The 19,660-nt window shown below is 41.4% G+C and overlaps 2 protein-coding genes and 1 pseudogene across 2 annotated transcripts; all 3 read left to right on the forward strand.

The window, feature by feature from the left end:
- Nucleotides 1-4,758: 4,758 nt before the first annotated feature.
- On the forward strand, nt 4,759-5,853 carry LOC131299549 (uncharacterized). The gene has a single exon (XM_058325138.1). It carries the CDS (start codon nt 4,759-4,761, stop codon nt 5,851-5,853), a length of 1,095 nt encoding a protein of 364 aa, XP_058181121.1.
- A 6,509-nt stretch (nt 5,854-12,362) lies between these two features.
- On the forward strand, nt 12,363-13,838 carry LOC131299550 (leucine-rich repeat receptor protein kinase EMS1-like; annotated as a pseudogene).
- Nucleotides 13,839-17,146: 3,308 nt separating this feature from the next.
- On the forward strand, nt 17,147-19,006 carry LOC131301606 (leucine-rich repeat receptor protein kinase EMS1-like). Its single transcript, XM_058327975.1, has one exon. The coding sequence runs from the start codon at nt 17,289-17,291 to the stop codon at nt 18,432-18,434; it is 1,146 nt and encodes a 381-aa protein (XP_058183958.1). The 5' UTR covers nt 17,147-17,288; the 3' UTR covers nt 18,435-19,006.
- Nucleotides 19,007-19,660: the final 654 nt, after the last annotated feature.

Genomic DNA, 19,660 nt, shown 5'->3' on the forward strand with positions numbered 1-19,660 from the left:
AGACTTGATTGAGTGAACAAATATAATAACTGATTTATACGGGAAGAATTTTGGTAATAATATTTGAAATTACCGTTGATCAGGTGAACAATGACATGCAATAAATCGGGTAAGAGAAATTGCCATTGATTGGGTGAACAATGCCATGTTATAATGGAAAATACAATGACATGCTAGAAATTGCCGTCAATTCTCATTTTCAGTTTTTGGTAATGAATTCTGGGTGAACGAATTTCTCTCTCTTTAATCGTTTTTTTTTTCAGTTATCTTTCTCATCTCCCTCACTCTCGCCCTCTCTCCGGTGGTATGGCTCTTTCTTTTCTTTTCTTTTCTTTTTTTTAAACGGTTGTGACAGCTGTGAATCAATAAGTAAGTTGTTTAGAAAATTAGTTCTTTGTTCTTTGGTGTGTGCAAAGTTATGAGAGAAGTATGTTACTCCACTTCTTCTTCTTTTTTCTTTTCAGAAGAACATGTCTTGAAATGTGGTTTAGAAATTTCAAAACTTCCTACTTTAATTTAAAACAAGGTAGGTATTTGTGTTCTCATTTTAATTTTGCATATCGAACCAACCCCTTATATGGAAAACTTGATGAGTACTGGTCTATCATTGTTTTAATATTGACATGTTCATTCGTGTGTTCTCATATGTGTTGGTGTATAAGCTGTTGTTCGAATCTCATTTTCTTCCGGTAAATATCTTCGTATTTTGTGTGTCCAGGATTACAAAACGAATGGTGAGGATGCTCAAGTAGTAGTTGACGTGAAAATTGACCTACCAATTGGTAAGCATTCTAGCTATAACAACTAAACTGCAATTTTTAGTCTGCTTACATTGAAATATATATTATTAGAATAAACTGCACTTTTTTATAGATGGAGAAATCAACGTGCTTCACATGTCAAAAAAAGTTCGTCTGCATGAGAATGCTTAAGAAGCAAATGAAGAGCAAAATGTCGAAATTGAAACATCAAATGATATGTATTCATAATAATAGTGACATGCATTATATAGACTTACTCCAACCAAAATAATCAAATTGCAATTTTTAGGCTGCTTACATTGAAATATATATATATATATATATATATATCTATATAATAAGCTAGCACATTTTTTGAATCCTATGTACATAAATTTAACAGCCCAAATTTATCCCTCATAAATCTTACGGCTGAATTTAGTTTTGAGGTTTCTAGCTATACAGTCTCCTCTTCACTATTATGTCTGCCCCAAATCCAAACCAAGGAACGCTATCTCCCTCCCACCCTCCCCATTCGGTTTCTCCCTCCTTCTGTCCTTCATCTCCCTCTTGCCCTCAACAGCAATTGGCTTCATCTCCCTCTTCGTACACCACCCGAAGAAACTCCAACAAAAAGAAAGTGGAAGAAGGCAAACAACGTAGACAAAATCGTTGTCTTCTCTTTTTTAATTTCAAGTAGTCTCCCTATATAATTTCTTTGCTTTTTTTTTTTTTAATTCCAAGTAGTCTCCCTATTTAAGTTCTTTGCCTTTTGTTTTCCTTATTCCAGGTAGTCTCCTTTTTTGCATTCAAGGTGTTTGTAAGAATGCCTAAATGAGAAATATACGTCACCTTTTGTTTACCTACAGCTGGGCCCAATTTTGCTCCTATTTGTGTTCAAAGTCATGTGTTGATTACTATTTTTTTGGTCTCTAGATTTTTTATGGTAGCTGGAGTTGTGCATTAGAAAGAGACAGACTGATTGTGTTAAAATTAATGCTTTATTATCTTTTTGTAATTGGACCAAGTATTTTGTTGTGTTTGGGCCAAATGTTAATGGGCTACTTTAGTCGGTGTTCGATTTTGGATCAATCGGTTCGGGTTCCGCTCCTGGCTCCTTCTTTATAGCTCCGTGTGTCCTCCGACGATCAAATTAGATCTAAAGAGAAGAAGATAGGCCTCGGGTTGGGGAGAAAGAGCGTCATCCCTAACGACTGTTTGGCCATGACGGGAAGAGCGTTGATGGCCTCGGGAAGGATATAGACCTTGGGAAGAACATGAACAGTGCAATGAACAGTGTTATTTCATGCTTCAGACGACAAAACCGGCGTTTTCCACCGATTGTCAGGATCTTGATCGCGAAAGGATTCCGGTTCCTTCCTCCGTTTGCTCCGCGCCTCCGTCGTTGGACCTGCAACAAGTCACTAGGGCTGTGGAAGCCCAGTGACCCTCCGACAATCAAGTTAGATGTAAGGAGAGAGGTTTAGGTCTAGGGTTAAGGTTAGGGAAGAATGACATACCTCTCAAAGATGAGTATCCCTTTGTATTTATAGACCTAGGTTTACTTGGCTTCCAAGCTAGCGCGTGGAGGTCACGCTCAAGTAACCGCCTCGGGTGACATCATAGATGACGCACCGGATAAGGCGGTTACAGAGCACATGGTCAGGTCATCCCTTCGCGAGGATTCTTCTCGATGATGTGTCTCATTAGGCGTAGGAGGCCTGCTCGGGAGCCCTCGGTGCTGTGTCTCCGGGGTCGGTACGGAGCCCTTGGTGGTATGTCTCCGGGGTTGGTACGAAGCCCTCGGTAATATGCTTCTGGAGTCGGTACGGAGCTCGGTGGTATGTCTTCGGAGTCAGTACGGAGCCCCATTTATTCGGGCCACTACAATAGCCCCTCAACTTCTCTCGACCTCTTATTGGTTTGGGAGGAGTTGACGAGTAGTATGGCCGAATGTTTTAATGTGTACGAAGCCCCAGAGAGATGTGTCGAGCCTCATACTAGTTCGTCGGTTCGTGGGCTCGGCTTCGGGAAACATAGGCATGAAGTAGGCACCAGAAGGTTTCCGTTGATTCGTAGGCTCAGCTTTGGGAAACAAAGGCACGAAGGAGGCACGGAAGGGTTCCGTCGGTTTGCATGCTCGGCTTCAGGAAACCAAGCTGAGGCACGAAGGAGGCGCGGAAGGATTCCGTTGCTTCGGGGGCTCGGCTTCGGAAAACTGAGGCATGAAGGAAGCACGGAAGGGTTACGTCGCTTCGGGGGCTCGGCTTCGGGAAACCGAGGCACGAAGAAGGCACGAAAGGGTTCCGTCGCTTCGGGGGCTCAGCTTCGAGAAACCGAGGTACGAAAGAGTTTCGTCTGTTCGTGGGCTCGGCTTCGGGAAACCTAGGCACGAAGTAGGCACGGAAGAGTTCCGTCGCTTCAGGGGCTCGGCTTCGGGAAACCAAGGCAAGGCATGAAAGAGGCACGGAAGGGTTCCGTCGCTTCGGGGGCTCGGCTTCGGGAAACCTAGGCACGAATGAGGCATGGAAGTGTTCCGTCGCTTCGGGGGCTCGGCTTCGGGAAACCTAGGCACGAAGGAGGCACGGAAGGGTTCCGTCGGTTCGTGGGCTCGGCTTCGGGAAACCAAGGCACAAAGGAGACACGGAAGTGTTCCGTCGCTTCGGGGGCTCGGCTTCGGGAAACCTAGGCGCGAAGGAGGCACGGAAAGGTATGGACGCTTCCAAGCCTGTCGAAAGCTAACTTCTGCCTTGAATCTTGGTTTGATTGCTGTTCAGGGCACGGTGAACGCCTTCTGTGCTAGCCCATTTTCTCCCAAAGAACCATTTCCCTGGAAGGGGCAAGGCGGTCTTTTTACGGACTGCCTAGGCCATTGATTCTTTTGGCAGATGCGTACATTGTTGAGCAATGGACGGTCCTAGCCCCCGCCAGAGCAAGAGTTGGGGGACAGGTGGAAGAGCCGCTTAATCTTCACCAATTTCTTTCATCGCGTCGCCGCTTTTTGGTTCTCAGATCTTGACATTTCCGTCGTGAAGAACGCTTATAAGCGAGGTGAGAGTTGTTGAAGGGGAGGAGCGAACATCAGAGAGAATGACTAATCCCCAGCAGAGTCGCCAATTGTAGGGGTTCGATTTGACGGGACCTTGACCTGAGTTAGTATTCCTCCTCCGCTGGTCAGTCTTCCTGCTCTTGGACCTGCAACAAGCCACTATGGCTGGAATAGCCCAATGACCCTCCGACGATCAAGTCAGATCTCAGGGGTGGATATAGATCTAGGGTTAGGGAAAGATAGCATACCTCTCAAAGATGAGTATCCCTTTGTATTTATAGACCTAGGTTTACTTGGCCTCCAAGCTAGCGCGTGGAGGTCACGCTCAGGTAACCGCCTCGGGTGACATCATAGATGACGCACCGGATAAAGCGGTTACGGAGCACATGGCCAGGTCAGCCCTTCGCGAGGATTCTTCTCGATGATGTGTCTCATTAGGCGTAGAAGGCTTGCTCGGGAGCCCTCGGTGCTGTGTCTCCGGGGTCGGTACGGAGCCCTCGGTGGTATGTCTCCGGGGTCGGTACGGAGCCCTCGGTAATATGCTTCCGGAGTCGGTACGAAGCTCGGTGGTATATCTTCGGAGTCAGTATGGAGCCCCATTTATTCGGGCCACTACACCTTTTGTAATTGGGCTCTTTTGTTTGCTATAGCCCAAGTTTGTTTTATGTGTAAGTCTACCCTAGTATTTAAAGGAGTAATGAAATGAAAAAGAAAGAGCAGCCCCTCTTTTACTTTTTTTTTGTTGCTGCTTGTATCCAGAGAGACCCCTCTCTCTTCCCCTGTTTTCTTGTTGCTCTCGGCTGCAACTGCTGTATTGGGCAGCCCCCATTTCTCCCAATTTCTTAGTTCTTTCTCCAAGTTAGGCTAGGAAAATGCCAACATAAGTGGTATCAGAGCCAGGTTGGATCAAGAACAAGTTGGGAGTGAAGATTTGTGAAGGGGAAACAAAACCCTAGAAAGTCTACAACAATGGCAAGTTCAAGCAATCAAAACATGGGTGCTCTACCACTTTCTTTTCCACTTCTCAATGGAGAAAACTATGATTTTTGGTGTGTGAAAATGAAGACCCAACTCATGTCAAATGATGTTTGGGAATATGTTCAAGATGGGTTTGAAGATTATGAAGGTGTGGAGGTGGCTTTGTCAAATGAGCAAAAGAAACAATTGAAGGTGGATAATAGGATTAATGCAAAAGCTCTCTCCATGATTCAACAAGGTGTTTCCAACAACCTCTTTCCTAGAATCATCAATGAAACCAAAGCCAAGAAAGCATGGGATATTCTTTACAATGAATATAGAGGCAATTTGAAGGTAAAAACCATCAAACTTCAATCTTTGAGAAGGGATTATGAGAATTTGAAAATGAAGGATAGTGAATTGTTGACTGATTATTTTTCTAGACTTATGGATGTTGTGAATCAAATGAAAACATATGGGGAAGATGTTGCTACTCAAAAAGTTGTTGAGAAAATCTTGATTAATTTGCCAACGAAGTATGATTCCATTGTTGCCGTTATTGAAAATACTCAAGATTTAGCCACTTTGAGTGTCGCAGAATTGATGGGTTCCCTTAAGACATTTGAGCAAAGATTGAATAGGCAATCGGAAAAGTCAATTGAGAGTGCCTTTCAATCTAAGCTTAATGTTAGTACCCCAAAGCCCCATGGGAAAGGATCTTCTTCAAGTCATAATCAATCTAGAGGGCATTTTTCAAGTGGTGGAAATTTTGAACGAGGAAGAGGTGGAAATGATAGAGGAAGAGGAAGAGGAAGGAACAATTTTCAAAGTGGAAACAATTTTCAAAGGGGAAACAACTTTCAAGCAAGAGGAAATGATGAGGCCACTCAACCAAGGTGTGGAATTTGTAAAAAGGGTAGTCATGTTGATAAAGATTGTTGGTTTCGAGGGAAGCCACAATGTTACAATTGCAACAAATTTGGGCATGTCAAAAAGGATTGCCGAGTCACAAACAATCAACAAGCTAATTACTCTGAAGAGCAAGAAGGTGGAGGGTGTATGTTTTATGCTTGTCAAGCGGCTTCTGAGCAAAAGAATGATGTGTAGTTCCTTGATAGTGGTTGTACTAACCACATGACCGGAGATGATAGTATCTTTGTGAAGATCGATACTTCCTCCAATTCTCAAGTAAAGATGGGGAATGGTGCCTTAGTCCAAGCAAAAGGAAAGGGTACTATTGCCGTGGAGACAAAGAAGGGTACAAGGAATATCTCGGATGTGCTACTTGTTCCGGACTTAGAGAAAAACTTGTTGAGTGTTGGACAACTTATAGAGCATGGGTACACCATTCAATTTGAAGAAGACTCTTGCAAGATGTATGACAAAGGGGGGAGAAACCAAGTTGTAGCAAAAGTCAAGATGGAGAAGAATAGAAGCTTCCCTCTCACTTTTCGCTATTCCAAGCATGTGGCCTTGAAAGTGGATGTGCTAGATGACTCATGGCTTTGGCATAGAAGATTTGGGCACTTGAATTTCCAAAGCTTGAAGAACTTACAACAAAAGAACTTGGTGTATGGCTTGCCAACTATTCATGAAGTCAACCAAGTTTGTGAAGGTTGTGCACTTGGAAAGCATCACCGGGAGTCATTTCCAAAAGATAAGGCGTGGAGGGCTAGAGCACCATTGGAGCTTGTTCATACCGATGTATGCGGGCCTATGGATACGCCATCTCATGGAGGTAACAAGTACTTTATCATTTTTATTGATGATTTTTCTAGAATGACATGGGTTTATTCCATGAGACAAAAATCCGATGTTTTCTCAATCTTTAAAAAGTTTCAAAGTCTTGTAGAGAGGCAAAGTGGCCATCTAATGAAAGTGTTGAGAAGTGATAGGGGTGGTGAGTACACTTCAAATGAATTCCATAAATTTTGTGAAAACATTGGCATAGAAAGGCAACTAACGGTTGGGTACACTCCATAACAAAATGGAGTGGCGGAGAGGAAGAATAGAACCATTGAGGAGATGTCAAAATCAATGTTACATGAAAAGGGATTGCTCAAGACTTTTTGGGGTGAAGCCGTCTATACGGCAGTCTACTTGATGAATCGATGCCCAACAAAGGCCATTGAAAATATTACTCCATTTCAAGCTTGGAGTGGGAGAAAGCCATCCGTAAATCACTTGAAGGTTTTTGGATCCATTTGTTATGCTCATGTTCCAAAAGTAAAAAGGAGCAAGCTTGATGAAACTAGTCAAAAGTGCATCTTTGTGGGTTATAGCTCCCAATCAAAGGGCTATAGACTCTTCAATTTGACCACAAACAATGTGATTATTTCTAGAGATGTTCTCTTTGATGAGAAGGCATATTGGGATTGGAAGGGGAATGTGGTGCAAAATCAAGTTCCTTTCAATTATGAAGAACCGGAGAGTCAAGAAGATGAAGAATGTGATGATCTTGAAGCTCCAAATCAAACTCCTCCAACTTCTCCATCAAGCTCAAGTTCCTCATCTCCAAGTTCAACTCCAAGAAGAATGAAAAGCCTTAGTGATGTGTATGCGAGTTGTAATTTTGTGTTGTTGAACCGGAGACCTTTGAAGAAGCAATTAAGGAGGAAGCTTGGAAAAAAGCTATGGAAGAGGAAATTCATGTCATCGAGAAGAACAAAACTTGGGAGTTGGTGGAGAGGCCAAAAGACAAAAAAGTTATTGGTGTGAAGTGGATTTTCAAAACAAAGCTCAACCCCGATGATTCCATTCAAAAGCACAAAGCAAGACTTGTTGCAAAAGGGTATTCTCAACAACCCGAAATTGATTTTCAAGAGACATTTGCACCGGTGGCTCGACATGACACAATTAGATCTCTTGTTGCCTTAGCGGCATCGAAGGGATGGTTCTTGAATCAACTTGATGTGAAATCGGCCTTCTTAAATGGTGTCTTGGAGGAAGATGTGTTCGTTGATCAACCTCAAGGCTTCATTGTCAAAGGCAAGGAACAAAAAGTGTACAAGTTGAAGAAGGCTTTATATGGGCTAAAACAAGCACCCCGGGCATGGTATGGTGAGATTGACTCTTACGTCAATGAAAGAGGATTTCAAAGAAGCAAAAGCGAACCAACCTTGTACATCAAGAGGCAAGGTAACACCGGTATTCTCATTGTTTCTATCTATGTTGATGATTTGGTTTTTACTGGTAGCAATGTGAAAATGATTATGGATTTTAAAAGAGATATGATGAAGAAGTATGAAATGAGTGATTTGGGTCTCTTGCATTATTTCTTGGGCATTGAAATTTATCAAAGTAAAAAGGATATTTTCATTTGTCAAAGAAAGTATGCAATAACTCTTCTTGAGAAGTTCAAGATGAGAGAATGCAAGCCTGTTGCAACTCCCTTGATTGTAAATGAGAAATTGTCAAAAGAAGATGGAAGCAAAAAGGTGGATGAATCTCTTTATAGAAGCTTGGTTGGAAGCTTGTTGTACTTGACTATCACAAGGCCGGATTTCATGTATGCTACAAGCATGTTATCCCGATTCATGCACAATGCAAGCCAAACTCATTTTGGAGTGGCTAAGAAGGTCTTGAGATACTTATAAGGTACAATTGATTATGGCATTTTGTATGAGAAGAATGTTGATGTAAAATTGCTAGGATTTTGTGATAGTGATTGGGCCAGATGTGTTGATGATATGAAGAGCACTTCCGGATATGCTTTTTCTCTTGGCTCGGGTGTCTTCTCATGGGCATCTAAGAAGCAACAAACCGTGGCGCAATCTACCGCCGAGGCTGAGTATGTGTCGGCATCATTGGCAACCTCTCAAGCAATATGACTAAGGAGGATTTTGGAGGATGTTGGTGAAAAGCAAGGAGAGGCTACTCCAATTTTGTGTGACAACAAATCCACAATTGCAATGACAAAGAATCCCGTCTACCATAGTCGCACCAAACACATTGCCATCAAGCATCACTTCATTCGAGAGACCTTGGAAGATGAAGAGATTCAACTCAAGTATTGTACAACCGAAGACCAAGTAGCGGACATTTTCACCAAAGCTCTTTCAAAGGAAAAGTTCCAATATTTTAGAGAAATGTTAGGTGTTACAACAAAGCATTAAGGGGGAGTGTTAAAATTAATGCTTTATTATCTTTTTGTAATTGGACCAAGTATTTTGTTGTGTTTGGGCCAAATGTTAATGGGCTACTTTATTTCCTTTTGTAATTGGGCTCTTTTATTTGCTATAGCCCAAGTTTGTTTTATGTGTAAGTCTACCCTAGTATTTAAAGGAGTAATGAAATGAAAAAGGAAGAGCAGCCCCTCTTTTACGTTTTTTTTGCTGCTGCTTATATCCAGAGAGACCCCTCTCTCTTCCCCTGTTTTCTTGTTGCTCTCGGCTGCTACTGCTGTATTGGGCAGCCCCCATTTCTCCCAATTTCTTAGTTTTTTCTCCAAGTTAGGCTAGGAAAATGCCAACAGATTATTCAGGAAATAGTCAAGTGGGCAACCCATGAACACTACTGGAGAAATTTAGATAGAATCGTAGCCATACAAAGAAAAATTTTGCCATGAGCAGAAAGTTTCAAAAAGAAGTAGACCCAAAGGGGTTTGGCCAAGTTAGTTGTGAGGTCACAGTCTTCATTTCCACGAGCTATTGAGGGTTATGCTCAATCATTACTTTCAGGGCTGCGGACCCGGACATCCGGTTATAAAAAAATCCAAGATTCAAAAAAAAGTAACGAGTTGGTACAATTTATCCGGTTTTGACTGCACATTTGTTAACTCAAAAAAAAAAGTAAAAAAACAATAGTAGAGAGAGTGATACTACTCTTTAGACACGCGTGTTGAATACAAAACTCATGAACAGGAAACAAAAAATGTAAAAAAACAATAGTAGAGAGAGTGATACTACTCTTTCGACACGCGTGTTGAATACAAAACTCATGAACAGGGGAAAAAAAGTAAAAAAACAATAGTAAAGAAATATATTTTTTGGATACAAAATTCTATAGAAAATGAAATTTTTTATTGTGATTGAAAATGAATTGTGCTGATTGAAAATGAATTGTGCTTAATTTATTTTGTTTTGTTGAGTTATATTATCTACATACTCATGAATCTTACGTGAAGTTTTTTTTTTTTTTTTTACTTTGACTACTCATGAACAATTCAATGCCAACAACTTGGAAAAGTATGAAAGAAAAATCAAATTATATGTAAAAAAAATACAAAATTTTAGAGCATTTTCTAAGTTCAGGGATTTCTCTTGAAACCCCCTCAACACCATGCGGAGGGTCACACCATATAGAGCTGCCCCTGAATATAACTCACGAAAGTGCTATAATTGGAGTGGTCACACAAGATTGATTTGCGAGGGGACTTTCACGTTGCTGTAAGGAACATCAATAACTGTTTACCCTTTAAAATCAGTGAAACAAATAAAAACCTGTGATATGCTCGATCTGCTACCGATACGAAATCTTCAGTTGGCACAATAAGGCATACACCATGTTCTATCCCCGATGCCCCCGATTGGGGTTCTTTCATCATCCCGCCCCAATCTCCACGGGGATATAAGATAAAGAGTCAAACGCGCCTCTCGGCGGGGATCGAAGTTTACCTATATCCAAATTTAAAAATATAAGTAAGGAATGACGCTAAAGTGCAAGCACAATTGGTATTGTTAGTTGTCTATAGCAGTAGGTATTACGTAATTGATAAGATTCGTTAAATCTACATATGTAACTAATACTCAAAATCCATATGACGTACATTCCTCAGTATGTATAACCGATTTTGGAGCGATTACGGATATTTGGGGTCAGGGATTGGAAATCAAACCGGCTCCATACACACGAGCAGGAAGAAAAGTTTGGAAATGAATTGGGAATAATTTTTTGGCTAAACTTCGCCTCCATATGGGTGGAGCAGAGTGGGAGAAATTGCAATCCCTTCCTAGGCGGCACCCTCCCGGATTTGGGGTTGGTGCTGCCTCTCAAAAGGGCAACACCGTGCTGCCCGGTGATCATGTCGTTTCCGTATCAAAAAATAATTAATAAAACAGAATAATTACTACTATCTAAAAGATGGCGGTAAGTACTCCGAGTATCGTCCTCAGGAATTACGAAGGCTGAATTGCAGTTATTTCAATTAATTTCTAGATTAATTCCGAAAGAGATTTGATTGTTTGATTTCTAAAATTATGCAAACTAATTAACGTAAAGCAATTAAAAGTAAAGTGAGTTTATGAGAGAAAAGATCTAGGGTTTCGAATCCACTCGACCCGTTGTAACAATCTCTATACGATGATAAAGGTCTATTATTCGAATCAATCCAGATATCGTTAGGGTTCGCGGGCCCTCACGGTATCGCCAAAAGATTTCTATGAATCACCGAATAGCATGGGGTATCGCCGCCTAGAACGAACCGTCTTACTAGTACGATCCGTCTCTATGGCACGGATCGTCTAATAGCACGACGCGTCTTACGGAGCATAATCCATCTTACCCAGCTATCACAGAACAATTAAGAACTGTTGAATGAATGTGCATAAAAATCTAGAAAATTATACACAAGATTTGAATTAGAAAATTAATACCGCAAATAAATCTTTATATCATACAACCACGATTCGAATAATAAAACACTAAATCAAAATATAAACATTATTACTCAGAGATTGAGTTTCATCTATATCCTAAAAGAGAGTTTAGCCGGACATCGGAAGGGAAAGCATTGAGGTTCGACTGACACTAGACATGATGCTCGAAGTGGCAGCCTTTCTTTCTTTTTCTCCACTGTCGATGCGTCAAAAAGTCCGAAACTCTGTTCTCTGATCGTGCGTGATGATGCTGCGTAGGTCTCCTTTTTTTCTCTGTAACGCCTCTTCCCCAATGCCTAATAAAAGTCACCTTTTTATCAAATCTCTGATAGCCGACCTCTTCATTTTAATTATAAAAGCCCTAATAAGAGAGTATTATTATAACATCATGGGCCCATCCTTAGTCAAAGTGGTGCAAGTCCAATTTCTTGGCCAGTGAACTTCGGTTAAGTTCAGTGCTAAAGTCCTGACTTCATATTGTAATTCAGGCCTTTCACTTGATTGAGCCCGAACTCCCAACTTCGAACACCGTTAAATATTTTAATTTTGCGCTTTTTGTGTCAAACCCTTCAAATACCGACAACAAAAATAAAGTATAAATCTCCAAGTAATATTATATAAATAGACTTAGCAAAGATAGATTAGGGAGCGCGTATGTGAACATTTACGCGCTTATCACCCGGCGAGCGCAGTCTGCTCCGGTCTTGCTCTGATGATTGATAATGTTCATTTCATAGAACTCATCGAGTAAAACAAATGTACTCAAAATCAACTCGATCGTATATCATTAAGTGTTTTATCGGAACACATATAACTTGACAATAATAGATTTCAGTGTTTAATAATATCCGATCTAGTTGATTTTTGGCACGCTTGTTTTACTCGACGAGGACGACTCATTACTCAAATACACACTCTCTCTCTCTCTTTCTCTCATGTTCTGCTTTCCAAGACTCACCACTCAAATACTCTCTCTCTCTCTCTCTCAACAACCATCCATTCCTTTCTCTATCTTTCCGAATGGAACTAACCCTCCAAGTCATCCTCGTCGCCGTCACCTTCGTCGTGGTGTTCATGCTCGTGACCGCCGCCGCATGCGCCAGCAGGAACAATCGCGGCGAAATCCCGATCACTCGGACCCCGGCCACAATGGTGCTGTCGTCCACGTTCGACCCGGAGCCAGTCTCCATGGCGGAGGTCCGGGAGGTGACCCACAACTTCTCCCCCAACCTCATCATCGGCCACGGCACCTTCGGTTCGGTCTACAAGGCCCGCTTCCCCTACGCCACCGTCGCCATCAAAAAGCTCAGCCCGGACGCCTTTCAGGGCTTCCGCGAGTTCCGGGCCGAGATGAAAACCCTAAGCAAGCTACGTCACCCAAACATCGTCACCATGCTCTGTTACTGCTCCACAGGGTCCGACCGGGTCCTTATTTATGATTACGTTGAGAACGGCAGCCTCGACCAGTGGCTGCTGCTTGACACCCCGTCCAAGACGCCTAGGTCAAGGCTGCCTTCTTGGGAAACCAGAATCAAGATTGTCGAGACGTCCAGCTCAAGGCTGCCTTTGTCTTGGGAGACCAGAATTAAGATTGTTAGAGGCGTAGCCAATGGTTTAACTTACTTGCATAATTTAGAAAATCCCATTATTCACAGGAACATCAAGGCCAGCAAGGTCTTGTTGGATAATGATTTTGAGCCACACATTGCTGATTTCGGTTTGGCCAGGAGAATCGACGGCTCGCTTTCCCACGTGTCCACCCAAGCCGCCGGGACGATGGGGTACATGCCGCCCGAGTACGTCCAGGGCGCCACCATGGCGACCGCCACGGGAGACGTCTACAGTTTCGGGGTACTCATGCTGGAAATCTCGACGGGGATTCGACCGAATTTGCCGTTCAAGGAGGAGAGAAACGGGAAGGAAGTGTGGTTGGTTGAATGGGCTAGAGAAAAGGTGGCTCAAAATGGACACATGGAAATTCTTAACGCTAATATCTCTCGGGCAGGGGCTGGAGGAATCCGGGGTTGTCGAGTTTCTCCGGATTGCTCTCTTGTGTGCTAGTGGTTCCTCCATGGATAGGCCGCCCATGAGGGAGGTGGTGGAGTTGTTGAAGCGGATTCCGACTTGAAATCGCACTTTTGGCTACGGGGCTTGGTAGAACACTTGAAAAACGAAATATGAAAGTGTCCATAAAAGAGGTTGGACGGCTCGGAATATTTCTCATTTTCTTTCATGTACACTTTTATGTTTCTAGTGTCGTGTGTCCTAACATTTTGATTTGGCTGCTTCTCGCCAATGTATCATCGATCTAGTTCCTTAATAAGGCTTATATAGATAGGTTTGATCTCTAGATAATTTCATTTATCAGATCATTTGAGATGAAAATTGAGGAAGAATGCTTAATTTAGTCGTTATTACTTTACTAGACGCGAGGCACTCACAAAGCGTGTGCAAGTTGATTTTTGTAAAATACTATATAAAAATAACTTTTGCCTCTTTCAATTCTCAAATCCATCGGTTGGCATTTTTCTGGGGTTTTTCCCCTTAATATGATCTTCCGTTTAGCGTCCATGGTACGCACGATATGTGTGCGAATTAGTTTGATGCATCCATTGACGTATATCATGTTATTTATGCAGGTTTCAATATTCGAAGAATGAGTTTTGGTGGTGCATTTTATCACTCTTTAAACCACTCCCTCCATCCTAGTGAGACTACGGTCACTTTCATTATTTACAAATTTCAAAAAATTATCTACATTTAACTTTGTTAACACGATTTTATAGTAAAATTAAATGAGATCTATCTAATAAGATCAATGTTTTTTTTTTTTTTGATTGGCAAAAAGAAAAATTATTAATCTCTGCAATATTATACAAAGATTCAAAGGATAAGGACAGAAAGAAAATTAAAATTACTTAATCTCCACACTACCCAAGACCCAATTGTTGGTCCGAGACCAACCAATGCCGGCCCTAAACACTCTTCAATTATAAATTTTATGAGGGTGTACCAAAGTGGGACGGAGGGAGTACATTATACTATTCACATTTCTTACAGATCGAATTGTTATATTTTGTAATTCCTTATATTTTTTATGGTGGCAAAAAAATTGTAATAGAATTAAGTAAAATCTATTAAATAAGATCTATATTGGGGTGTGAAACCTACTAGAAATTCGATCATATAGAAAATTTTATGAGAGAATTGAATAATACGTTAAAAAATTCTTTATGGGATGGAGAGAGTTACTTTTGATATGTTCCTAGATTTATTGATCTAAATGTAAAAATGATACGCCTTTGTCATTACAATTTATTTTTTTTACCACTCTTCTTTATTGCTTAATCCTTCAATTATAATTTTTTTCCAAAAAAAATACCACTTATCCAGATAATTGTGTGATACACTTCCAATATGTAGTATCTTCGGCTCAAATACTCAAATATTTAGCTTTTATCAGGTATATAAACTTTTTAATTGCACAGAAAATTTCTAGTAAGGACCTTAAGTGAGGTTCTTAAGTGCGGACCTCCCTTTCCCGATTGAATTTTAATGATCCAAACCGTTTAATGTGTTCAGAACGTGACCGAAAAATGCTTGATCTGAGCAGTTTTTTATTGAACTGTTCAACGAAAACTGCTCGGATGAAACACTTTCCGGTCATATTTTTTGTTGATTTCTTGCGAGTGCCCTTAAAATCATATTCTGAACTCATTGAACGGTTTAGATCATCAAAATCTATGAGGTCCGCACTTAAGCTAAGTAAGAGATTCCTCACAAGAAGCTGACTAATGATATGCAAAAACTTTTCAGTGTTTCGTTACGTTTTAAAAAAAAAAAGCTTTTACACAACCCCTAATACGCACTCGCATGCTTTATGTAACTTTTAAGTGTAACCAAGTCGTCAAAACCCAAGGGACTTTTCATGCTATCTGCATCATTTGATCGAGCTTCTTAGAAGCTTGCCAAAGGGACCACCAGCCAATAATTCCAACCCAAGGAATTAATTTGTTGCCATTTATTCAACGCGTTTGGAGTTGTTTCCTCCTCTTTTCTTTGAACTTGTTGCCATTCTTTCGTATTGCTATCTTTTTCTGTTAACATTTGGTGACAAGAACCTGCTTCCTGAAACTGTCGCCAGTTAACACCGAAATCACCATTCTTTCGTGCGGTCCAAGTGATCGGCTTCTCTGCAGTCTGTCTCTGATGTTGCATCGCAGCCGTTCATCTTTGAAATTCAACGGTTCGGATTTTTAAAAAAATTTCCATGAATTTTTTTTTAATCTCGACCGTTAAAAATATTATCCGACGGTTACGATCACTTGGACCGCACCTTTGTAGTCAAAGCTAGACCGCAGACAAGCCAAATTCTTCCACAGTTGTCGTTGTAGCCGGAAAGCAAAAAGTTACTTTCCTAATTTCCATCCCACTTTTTACCTCAGCACACACAACGATGGCTTAGATTTTGCAAACACTCTAAAAACCACACACAAAACTTGCCCACAGTGCGTGCAGATTCCTCGCGTACTGCATCTCCATTGCATATGGAGTCCAGTGTCCACATATCACGCAAGAGAGTGTGCAACTTAGGCCCCGTTCGGCTAAATAAATTAAATGGCTTATTTTTTTTATCTTTATTTATTTATTTTTTTTGTATTTGTTAGTTTTTAGTTAATTTTTTAGGGATTATTGCATCATCATGACAAGAGCAATCTAAAAAGTAAAAAATTATGATCGAAACCTAATTTTTTTGAATAAAGAAAAAAATAAACCAATAAGCCAATTTTTTCGTCTTTATTAAAAAAAATGGATTTCGATCATAATTTTTTACTTTTTAGATTTCTTCGTCATGACAATGCAATAATCCTCAAAAAATTGACGAAAAACTAACAAATACAAAAAAAAAATTGAATAAGAACAAAAAAAAAGAGAGAAGCCAATTGGCTTATTTAGCCGAACAAAGCCTTAGGATTACTTTCCTACTGATATAGGGATGCGTCGGCCCCCGTGCCCCAATGGGCAGGTAAGTGCGTGGGCGGATTTTGGCCCGTTCGCATTTGTGCTCGGTCGGCCTATAAAAAAAGGTCCCCTGATGACGGACATCACACGTGAAATTTTTTTAAAAAAAAAAATTGCAAATTTCAGAAAAATGTTTATGTATCATAGCAGTGTTGTCTCTAGAGTTGAGAAAGGATGCGGGGCTAGAAATCGACTAAATTATTCTTTTTGCTTCACAAGTATAGCTCTCTGCAAATGAACATACAAAACTTCAAGCTGAAGAAGAGAAGCTGTGCATATTTACCCTTGTTGAACCAAATATACTTGCAAGATGAAGAACAATAGGAAAAGGCAATAAAATGTCGCAAGAAACTTGTTTATTAGATACTGATGAAAAGGAATGAATCATACATTCGAGCCGTCCATTGCAGAGATGGACGACTGGATCTAGGACTTTCACGTAGCTGTAGGGAACATCAACAAAATTTTACCCTTTAAAATAAGCAAAACAAAATCTAGACATGAAAAAGCCTATTATAGTTTTTATCAAGTATTTAAGCTTTTTTGAGGAAGGTGAGGATGACGTCAAGTCATCATGTCCTTTATGTCCGGGGCGACACTCGTGCTACAATGGCCGGAAATTGTGATATGCAATAACTCTTTAGTGCATACTATGCTTTCGCACGACCCGTAACACGCACTCACAGTGGGCATTATGTAACTTTAGGTCTAACCGAGTCGTCAAAAACCCAAGGGACTTTTCCATTATTTGAGCCTCGCAGAAGCTTGCCAAAGGGACCACCAACCAATTGATTAGTCAACGCGTCTGGACCTCTTTCCTCCTCTTTTCTTTGAATTTGTTGCCCTGTGCTGCTCTGCTTCCTGAGAAATTTTTTAGCCTCTCTCTCTCTCAACAACCAACCATTCCCCTCTCGACCTTTCCGAATGGAACAAACCCTCCAAGTCATCCTCATCGCCGCCGGCGCCTTGGTCGTGGTGATCATGCTCTTCGCCGCTGCAGCATGCGCCGTCCGGAGGAAAAATCGCGGCGAAATCCCAATCACTCGGCCCCTGGCCGCAACGGGGCCGTCCTCCACGTTCGACCTGAAGCAGGTCTCCATGGCGGAGCTCGAGAAGGCGACCCACAACTTCTCCCCCGACCTCATCATCGGCCACGGCAGCTTCGGTATGGTCTACAAGGCCCGCCTCCCCCACGCCGGCCTCAGCACCGTCGCCGTCAAAAAGCTCAGCCCGGATGCCTTCCAGGGCTTCTGCGAGTTCCGGGCCGAGATGGCAGCCCTAAGCAAGCTACGCCACCCAAACATCGTCACCATACTTGGTTTCTGCGACACAGGGTCCGACAGGGTCCTTGTTTATGAGTACGTCGAGAATGGCAGCCTCGACCAGTGGCTGCTGCTCGCCAGAAAACAAGATCTTATCAAGATTGCCGAGACGCCCAGGTCGAGGCTGCCTTTGTCTTGGGAGACCAGCATTAAGATTGCCGAGACGCCCAGGTCATCGAGGCTGCCTTTGTCTTGGGAAACCAGAATCAAGATTGTCAGAGGCGTAGCCAGTGGTTTAGCTTACATGCACAATTTACAAACACCCATTATCCACAGGAACATTAAGGCGAGCAAGGTCTTGTTGGATAGTGATTTTGAGCCACACATTGCTGATTTCGGTTTTTCCAGGATAATCGACGGCTCACTTTCCCACGTGTCCACCCGAGTCGCCGGAACGATGGGATACATGCCGCCCGAGTACATCCAGGGCGCCACCATGGCGACCGCCATGGGGGACGTCTACAGTTTCGGGATACTCATGCTGGAAATCTCCACGGGGATTCGACCCGATTTGCCGTTTAAGGAGGAGAGAAACGGGAAGGAAGTGAGGTTGGTTGAATGGGCTAGAGAAAAGTTGGCTCAAAATCTACACATGGAAATTCTTGACGCTAATATCTCTCGGGCAGGGCTAGAGCAATCCGGGGTTGTTGAGTTTCTCCGGATTGCTTTCTTGTGTGCCAGTGACTCGTCCATGGATAGGCCGCCCATGAGGGAGGTGGTGGAGTTGTTGAATCAGATTCCGACTTGAAACCGCACTTTTGGCTACGGGACTTGGTAGGAAACGTGAAAAAAGAAGCATGAAAATGTCCGTAAAAAAGATTGAACGGTTCGGATTCGCACTCGGTGTGCATTCTCTTTCATGAACACTTTCATGTGTTCTGTCATGTATCCTAACATTTCGGTTTCCTTGATAAGGCTTATATATATAGTTAGGTTGATCTCTACATAGTTTCATTTATCAGATCATTTGAGATAATAATTGAGGGAAGAATGCTTAGTCGTTATTATCTTACTAGACGCCAGGAACTTGCGATGCGTGTGCAAGTTGATTTTTGTGAAATAGGATTACTATATAAAAATAAGGGGGTGTTTGGGAGCCTGCTTTTTGGCTTTTCATTTTCAACTTTTTGTCTTTTTAGCTTTTGGGATTATGATCAGAATGTATTTTGTATTTGATAGAGTGTTTGGATGATATATACAAAATGCATTTTGCAGCAGGAATAGTGTTTGGGAGATATGGAATGCAAATGAATTATTGATTGATTTTTTACTATGTTGCCCCTGTTATTAATAATGGTTATAAATAATATTTTAATCTAATTTTTTTATGTTTTATTTTGAAATTGCTTTATTCTTCATTAATTGAAAGTCTCAAACTATTTTTTAATTATGTTTTTATTGTTTCAAGTATTTTTTGCTCTTTCCTCCAACAATCTTTTGATTTTTAATCTAAAGTAACAATTAAGTTAAATCGAATAATTGCAAAATAACAAGCTTGTTTCCCATAAAAATTCTAGCTAATCAAAATCTTTCTACTCCAAGGAAAAAAAAGAGAGGCTTCCACACGAAGAAGAGAAAACAAGAAGAACAGAAGATACCCTTTCATGTGAGATCAAATCAATCCCTAAACCAAACAACAAGAAAACAGCAGATACCCACAAAACAAATCAATCCCCAAACCAAACAACACAGTGTCTAATTTCCAGAACAAAAGAAAGAACATGGCACCCAAATTTTGACTAGTCTCATACACAAATCAGTAAGTGATGGGCGATTTCAAGACATTTAGAGATGGGCGAAGGTGAGTGTGTAGATTGGCAAACTTCTCTAGTCTTCTGCTCCTGGTCTCTCTTCGTGTTGTGTGGTGGAAGATGTGAGTAATAAAAGTTGCAATGGAGAGGATAAAGTTCAGATGAGGGTTTTGAGGAATTATGAAAAAACAGAGAGGGTAGGAATGTAAAATTGTGTGGCTGG

The sequence above is a fragment of the Rhododendron vialii genome, chromosome 9a (assembly GCF_030253575.1).
Source record: "Rhododendron vialii isolate Sample 1 chromosome 9a, ASM3025357v1".
NCBI classification, from domain to species: domain Eukaryota; kingdom Viridiplantae; phylum Streptophyta; class Magnoliopsida; order Ericales; family Ericaceae; genus Rhododendron; species Rhododendron vialii.

What these genes read in the sequence shown, in the direction of transcription:
- LOC131299549 (XM_058325138.1), top strand. Translation starts at nt 4,759, where the DNA reads ATGGCAAGTTCAAGCAATCAAAACATGGGTGCTCTACCACTTTCTTTT.
- LOC131301606 (XM_058327975.1), top strand. Translation starts at nt 17,289, where the DNA reads ATGGAACAAACCCTCCAAGTCATCCTCATCGCCGCCGGCGCCTTGGTC.